The sequence below is a fragment of the Gavia stellata genome, chromosome 2 (assembly GCF_030936135.1).
Source record: "Gavia stellata isolate bGavSte3 chromosome 2, bGavSte3.hap2, whole genome shotgun sequence".
In the NCBI taxonomy this organism is placed as follows: domain Eukaryota; kingdom Metazoa; phylum Chordata; class Aves; order Gaviiformes; family Gaviidae; genus Gavia; species Gavia stellata.
In genome coordinates this window covers 5,035,505-5,043,706 of record NC_082595.1, presented here as the reverse complement: position 1 = coordinate 5,043,706, position 8,202 = coordinate 5,035,505, and the positions used below count along the sequence as shown (strand labels likewise).

The following is an 8,202-nucleotide window of genomic DNA, read 5'->3' as shown; positions in this document are numbered from 1 at the left end:
GTTATTTAGCTCTGGCTTTAGGACTGAATAGCTTTTAACCTATCCAATAGATTATATACCCTATAAAATACAAAAATAACACATTTCTTTTGCCTAGGAGCAACACAAAAGCAGGCGCTTTTGGATCCACGAAGGGGAGCATAAGTAGTGCCTCTCCTTTCAGGGACAAAAGTGCCTGCACTGTAGAAAGTCCAAATGCTTTGTTGTCCCTTGGTCCTACCAAACAAGATATGCAAAATAGAGTAGCTGAGAAGCAAAGACCTTTTCCCAGTGCAGATACCCAGTGTGTCAAAAGTACCCTGCTTAGTTCAGCTGGGGCCCGTGATTTCAAGACCACTTAAAATATAAAACGCTTTTGTTATGTAAAGTCATTGTTGCTTCTTTCCATCCCTACTCTAAGGTCATAAAGGATCTGGGGCCATGAACCGAAAGTTGCTGAGAAGTCATCCCCGAAGAGCCACGTGGTCCATCCCAGCTTTTAGGGCGGATCTTCCATTCGGGGATTGGGCTGGGAGGTCTCTGCATTCCTCCCTTTGAGATGAAGGAGACGGTCACAGACCTGAAGGCAGAGATGTCTCCAGTCCTCGCCTGTTTGCTGGTTTTCCTGGTGGGCTGCTCGGGATGCCAGCACCACACCTGCCGCTGCGCAGGCAGGGTCTTCATTTGTCAGGAGAGCAAGGTGGTCCAGGTTCCCCGGGACATCCCCGCCAACACCACCGAACTGTAAGTAGGGAGAGGGAATGGTTGCGAGCAGCAGCCTTGCTGCTGGCTCTCAAAACAAACTGCTGCTTGGCAAGCCGAGGGTCGGGTTTGTAGGGAGTCGCTCGGGAGACTTACACCAGCTGTTTGGAAAGCACAGCCCTTCCTCCGACACTCGCTTAGTTACATCTTGAAGCTCCTCTCCGTTACTCTGATAGTGCTCATTTTAAGATCTCTGTTAAGAAACGATAGGGTACGTTATAATGCAAAGCGCATACTAAATTTTAAACAAGCTTCCTTGGTGCTGTGACAGTAATTTGAAGCATAAAGCCTAAGCTTTCTTTACAGCTTGCTTTAGCATTGTCGAAACGTGTAGTGCAACTTGTCTGCCCCAAACAACTTGATGATGAGCGTTTGTTTGTGCTGCGGGAGCTTTCCAAAGGTTTGTGCTTGCTTGCCAAGAAGCAACTTAATGTTTTCTTTCTGAAATCACAGAGGCATTACAGAAAGGACTCTGATAAACATTCAGAGCGCGATCCTCCTCTATCAGAGGAGCCGCACGAGTGCAGTTGGAGAGAGTGAACCACGTAAAGATACCGTACCGTGTTACTCAAGGAAGAGTTTTATCTACCTTAAATCTTCTCTTTGTTTTCCACAAAGTAACATGAGCAATAATGTACGACAGCTGTTTTCGGTGTCAGTAGCACAGGCAAGCGAAAGAGCTTACGCAATGGCGAGTATGTAACAGTGCAAACGATTTCTTTCGTTTTAATTTTTTTTTTAAAGCAAGTTCTGTCACGCCTTGCCTACACCTACAGCCGTCTGACATTATTAGGACCTAAACCAAAAATGAAAGGAGTGGTGCTGGATAACCCCTTTGATTAATAAGCGGAGTGGCAAGTTTGGAGGGAGGATACAAGGAAGAATGATATGTCATTAGCTGGAAAAATATACCCCTATCCCAATTTTAACAACATAGCCCACAGTTTTCCTAGGGCAGAAGTTATGTTTTGTTCAGAAGGAGTTGCTACGCTCACTGAATAAGTAGACTGTGGTGAAAACTGGGGAAAAATCTCTGAATTAACCACAGAAGGTCAGTAAAAGTTTAAATCATTCTTGCAACTAGAGAGAAAAATAATCCATCTGTGATTTAGGTCATCTAAAGCCTGAGTGAACTGTGCTCCAGGCATACACTGGTAATTTCGTTTAATTTCGCTTTGATTGTTTCTTTAGATTACACAGTTAAGGTCTACCTTCTAGGGATTAAGCAAAAGCAGTTTATAATTATTTCTGCAAAGAAGTAGAGTTTTATATCACCAAAAAGCACCTGTTAGTAAAATGGGATTTGTTTGCAGCAGATCCTTGTTAACTTCTCGAGGGTTTGTTGAGGATGCTAATTCGTGGGTTCCTCAGCGTGAGTGTGTATTCTCTGAAACAAGCTGACTACAACGTTAGTGCGACCAAAAACAGCAAGTGAATCCTTTCTTCTGTCAGTGCCGTAAAATATTGGAGTTAGAATCTCTCGGCTTGACTCTCTTCTCACTTACATCAACTTTCGGTTCCTTGGGGGGGAATTCTGGTCCCATTAAATCAGTATAGACCCAGGATTGATTTCAGCATGGCTTGAGGATTTATCCAAGGAAACTCTGTAGAGTTGCTTTGAATATACCAAAAGTTAATGTTACTAAAGCCAGATGCATTAGCTGAAGAGCTATTAAGTGGCACATAAACCTTAGATTTTCCTTCAAGGTCAAAGGAGACTCTAGAAAGGTGCCTTCCTACACTTCTCTTTGCCGAGTGCCCAGTGGGGTGATTCAGGTGACTAAAATAGACTGTCCTGCTCCAGGTGTTGTTGCAAATGCACTGTTGGTAACAGAAAAAGCTTGCTTTATGTCTCTTCAAAAAGCCTCAATGAGTCAAAAGGGTTTTAAAATCAGTGTAGCAACTTGAGCGTAGACAGCCACGGTGTCTAAGGACCCTGTATAGGACACAAGCACAGACTTCTTGCTAAGCACAGCACCTACAAGGTACTTTTTTCACCTAAGAGCTCATTCTGGGAGTGCTGGATGTGGTCTATTTTTGTTTGACATAAAAGAGGGGGTTTTCTTCACTACACTTAGAGCTCTTCACCTTCTCTTATGTGGTCTTGATAGCTTTCCTAAGCTATCCTTGTGTCCTTTCCTAGTGCCTTTTAGATGTCGAAGAACGTGCCGGTGAAAGCTTTGGAGGGAGAACAGGAGCCTGATAAGCCTCAAGCACTTCTCCTGTTGCTGTGTGTTTCTGTCCAGTACAGCTGTTTCTTAAGTTGGGACACTGGCATGTGGCAGCCAGCTCTGTTACTTGGTAAGAAAACTCAGGATAATGGCAAAAATATTGCCCTCAACAGCCATTAGCTCTTTGCCATGGCTGATTTTTTTAATTATTATTATTATTTTTTTTTTATTTGTTGAGGGTTGGCTGCCGTGATGGGTTTCTTTGTGGCTGGTTTCCCAGCAGTGAGAGCTTATGCTCCACAGCAAACGTGAGCTCTGCGGCATGGTACAAGAGACGGGGATTTGCTCCTGGTTGGATTAGCATCTGCTTTAGCAAGGGTGTTGCAGAAGACAGGGCTGGCAACCTCTTACGGTGAGGGATTTTGGTTTGTACTTACCATGTAGAAACAGAGCAGGGATCAGAAATCACGGGTTTTCATTACTGTTCTTGCTGCCACGTCTACTTTTTCACTTACAGGCCAAGATCTCATGAGAGAATAGTTACAGCTTGGTTTGTACATTGCTCCTTGCAGATTTGCAAGCGCTCTGCAGTTGGCGTGCTACGAGTGGTTGCAAGAGAGGCTGTGGTTATTGGCTGTTTTGCTTTATAATCTTTGCCTGGAAGAGGAGTTGGATAGATGTATTCTTGGCAATTTTTTATAGATACCGAAATGCCGGTGAGAAATGTAGATGGCTGTGCCTTACAACTCTGGAGGTAATGCATGAGGAATCAGAGGCCGAAAGTCCAGACGGGAAACTGAGGTTCCTTTGTGTCAAAGTATTAACTATTAATTGCCCCGCAGAGTGAGAGAGGGGGAGCAACTCTGTAGCCTCCTAAGGCAGTTTACACCTTGCAGATCTAAAACAGTTTTAAAATCCAGTGTCAAGCTTTGTAATCCATCCTTAGTATTCACTAAGATTTCGTTTAGTCATTAGAGATCTTGCTTTGAGAAAGTAATGCAAACAAAAATAACTTGTTCTCGGAATAGAAGGGTTCCATCTTAAGATTTAGCAAACTTCTTTAAGCAGAAACATATGAATAACAACTGGGGAATACAGCTAGAAATGCCGTGAAAAGCTTACTCATTCTCTTACAGCACCCTTCCTTGATTTGGGGTTTCTCATCTCAGCAGTGCTTGAAATCACTCTTACAGTATCCCAGGGAGATAGAGAGCTCTACCCCAGCAGTGAGGTGCAACCATTTGGGCAGCAGACTGTACCTCTGATTTGACAAAATAAAGCAACGGTACCAGGCACCTTAAGAAGGGAGGTGAAAAAGGCTGCTTGGTCCAATTCTGCGTGCAATCCTGCAGAGTTATGTGAAAGAAATATTGATATCAGCATTTTACCTGCATCCTGTAACTAATGCTGTGATAAAAAGGTATCAGGAAATAAAATTGGGTCATGTTGTATTTGTTAGAAAGAGAAACTGCCTCCAACTTTGTTACTTTCCTAATTTTCTCCTACTCCTAAACTTTACTGCCCTGATGATTAGCCATCCTTAGCTGGCATACAAGGGAAGCAGCCCACAGCAGCACGTAGATTTTGACCAGTTGGTACCTTCTGCCTGACTGTTTCTACACTGTGGAGACGATATGAAAAACATTTCTTGAGAATGGAGGCTCCTCAAAGAAAGCTTGCAAACTTAGATGTGTGACTCAGCTAATTAAAAGGACTTGTTTAACTTGTTAGCGTGCCAGAGGCTTCAGCGGGAGATTGGTGCCAGTTTTAGAAAGGAGCAACTGAGACGACTGAAGTAATTGGCAACAGAGATGGTTCATCATTTGGCACCCATCTGTCGAAGCACTATCTAAGAGAGAGGGAAACTGCAGGTAAAATAAATAAGGCCTAGACTTAATCATATGGTGTTTTGTATTTTAAAATCTGTTCTCTGGCTTCACTGACCGGTTTAGCCATTGTCAGAGGGGTTTAAAGGTATGTTATGCAGAGCGTTTTCTCCCAAGCATCTGCAAACTATAAACAGTGGGTTTTTTTACTTGCTCTCTGCATAGGTGTTTTTGTACAGTTGCTCAAGGATATTTATTTTAGGCTATCAAGTCAAGGCTGAGTAGATGTCTGACCACTAAAACGGTGGCTGCCTTGAAATAGCAAGTTCTGTGTAATGTACTGGGTGAGTCAGATGTGCTTCTCTGCGACAGAAACTGCAAATGATGTGAAGAGTAGCTGCCACAGTGTTATTGACAGCTGCAATTAGGATTTTTTTATGCTTTCACACTTAAACTACATTGAAACCTGCAAACAATTACAGTTCTTGCTCAGGTGTTTATACTGGGGGACTGACCTTAATCTAAGAAAGGCAGGGTGTGGAGAGGATCAAGTAAGCTAACAAAATGAAGACCCATGAAGCTTTCAGGTCCCTGTGTTATGGTGGTTAATCAATAAACCCACATATTATCAGAAGGGGATGAGAATATTGGCACCGCAGAGCATATTGAGAGCATATTGCATGCTACCTGAAGCTTTTCCTTCTTCTTTTCTTTTTTATTTAAACCGGCTTCGCTTCCATTAGAGTAGAAAAAAGTCTACAGTTAGTGCTACATTCTTCTCTTCCCGAATTTATGATCAGTTCATACCTTGAAGCAGAAAGCACCTCAGAGGTTGCTGTACGATCACTGGCTGTGTGTCGGTGGAGTGGTCCAATGCTTATGTTGGATTCTATATTTGACATTTTCATTGGGAGGATAAAAAGAAATAGGCAGAGCATAAGAGAGAAAAAAGAAAAGGAAGAAAGTGACACTAAAGAAAGATAATAAACTCTGCAGGGCAGATCCTCAGCTACTATAAATTACCAAGTACATATCTCTATAGAAACATGCAGTTTCCAAAGCTTCAGGAACTTTTCAACACGAGGAGGTATGCTGCACGCAATAGGAGTTGCTTTGCAGCGCAGAACTCTCTGCTGGCTTAGTCGTGATGTATGGCGATAAGTACATATGTGTGACTTTCACCCAACTTACAAGGACCGCAGCTCGATGCATCTATGAGAGATGTATGGTTGAGTCTGAAGACATATAGATGTGTGCATATGTATCTAATATATCTTTGAAATGAAAGCGCATTCACTTAAAATTTAATGGCAAGTATACGACTTGTTAAATCACTAAGCTTTCCCCAGGGAAACACAGTGAAAGGCAAGACTTGATTTTGTTTGCCTGTGGCATTGAGAGGGTACCAAGGTCTATGCTGGCTGATGCCTTTCACCAGGGTCAGCTACAGAGAGATTCTCCCCATGTACAAGTTCTGGCTTTTCCGGCAGCCTCTGTCTAGCACACACACAGAATAAACAGAGACCCCATGTCACATCCCCGTGCATCTGATACCAGGCAAAATGGGTTCCTAGGGCTGGTCAGCTCCATGTCCCGAAACAAAACCGCTGACATTTGAGGTATATTCTGCTTCGCTTCCTACAAAGAATCAAAATTTGCCTATTGAATGAGATTATCATCAATGTTTTTCTAAAGTGTTTGGAAGTTTAAACTAGTCATTTGTAGGTGTCACACTTTCTTGTCTCAAATATGGTGTCTTCATCTTGGGTGCCTCCCCATTTCAAATCTTGTTTCATACAATTATAACCTAGGAGAATTTGACAGTAATGTTATTCATGAGGTGTGAGCTGGTAAATACCAAGGTTTAGCGTAAAGGCACGGCAAGAGAGAAAAAAGCCCTGGTAAGATCAGAAATAAGTAGTTTTAAACTAAAGTGTGGTTAAAATGGAGAAGCTGGTAAGCCTAGGGGACATTACAAAGTATGATGGAGGTCTATCTTTTACTCCTCCAACAAGAACATGAAACACAAAAAAGGTTTGAGGAATCGCGAATTCACCGGCGTCATGCAGCAGTTCATGTCCTTTGTTCTGAATGGCATGCCACGCTAAACTCTTCAACACTATGGGTGATTTCCTAGCTTCATTTACTCCCCTTACTCCAGCTTCTCACAACTCACCAGTTGCATAGAATTCAAACGCTGTATTTTAGAATTTGATGCCTTCTCTTTTCTAGTATTAAAATAAATTAACTTCATCCCTCATCCCACCCAGGGAGGCCAAGACACTTTGGCCCAGGGAATCCTATTGATACTCAGCTGTGACCATCGCTAACTGGGAAAGCAGAGCACGAGCAGAGCATAGTCAGAGCTCTAGGAGAAAGTTTTGAAGAGTGCTTTTATGAGTCTGGAAGCCATTAAAGTGCTTATGTGTTTCTGTTGCAGTTGTTCAGCTTCACTGAGTTGCCCTCCCATCCCTCACACAGGGAGCTCAGGGTATTTATACAGGAGGGGGATGCAGAAAGGGGGGGGTGTGTGTGTGTGTGCCCCTTCTGCTCTGACCCAGCAGGGCACAGACTGCTATGCTGTAAGAGCCACGAAGCTGGGACAACTCATCTGTTATCCTTGTATCTGCATTTGTCCATGCAGTATTCTTTCAGCTCCTCACTCAGATTTATAAATGACAGCTTGGGAATTTGAGTTAATCCTTTTCTGGATCTGGCCCTTAGCAAAGTCATATCAGCACTGCAGTCCTGAAGAATAAAGCTTATTATCTCCCTCAAAACCCAGGCCGTGCCTAATAAATAAAAAAAAAAAAAAAAAAGCTTCTCAAATACTTGCTCTTCCCAGCAGCACTTCTGAGATGTAACGGAGAAGAGATCTGCAGCGCGAGATGTCTTTAAAAGCTCCAAATTGAATTCTTCTAGAAGAGTATCACGCACGAAACGTGTCGCCTGATAAGCTAGCAGGGGAAAGTCTGCTGTGCAGCTCAAGGGTTTCCTTCACAGGTGCCGGGGGGTCGCACCGGGCTGGTGTGTCGCTGAAAATATGGGGTATAAGGAGAGCTTGTGAAAAAAGAGGGTGGGTGAGGAACGCACCAAGAACAGAGAGAACAGTTGCACGGAAGAGAGATGCCAAGTGAATATACACCCCAAAGAGGGTAGCTGCTCTATCTGATAGCGCCAGCAGTCTGTATGCAGGGGGGGGTCCTGCAAAGCCAAACCGGATTATCTAGCATAGCAAAGAAAAATAAACAAACCTGCTAGACACCCAACTCAGGAGCAAAAGAAATCCACGCAAAGTTCAACAGTGCTTCACTCTCCTCTAATGCGATGGCTTTGTAGTTAGTTCTGCTTAACTTTCCTGAGTGTCCTTGTGCGGGCAAGCTAAAAGATAATTGGGGTAGGTTCACAGCTAATTTCAATTGTCATAGCTTCATTAACTTCAGTGGAAAGAACTAAGTTCATTT

General features: G+C 43.2%; 1 protein-coding gene across 1 annotated transcript in view; it reads left to right on the top strand.

The window, feature by feature from the left end:
- The first annotated feature begins 467 nt into the window (after positions 1–467).
- Positions 468–8,202, top strand: part of FSHR (follicle stimulating hormone receptor) — an 85,420-nt gene continuing 77,685 nt past the window's right edge. Inside the window, exon 1 of the mRNA XM_059835459.1 lies at positions 468–723. Coding sequence (XP_059691442.1) covers positions 539–723 — 185 coding nt within the window. The 5' untranslated portion in view covers positions 468–538. The remainder of the gene's footprint in view (positions 724–8,202) is intronic.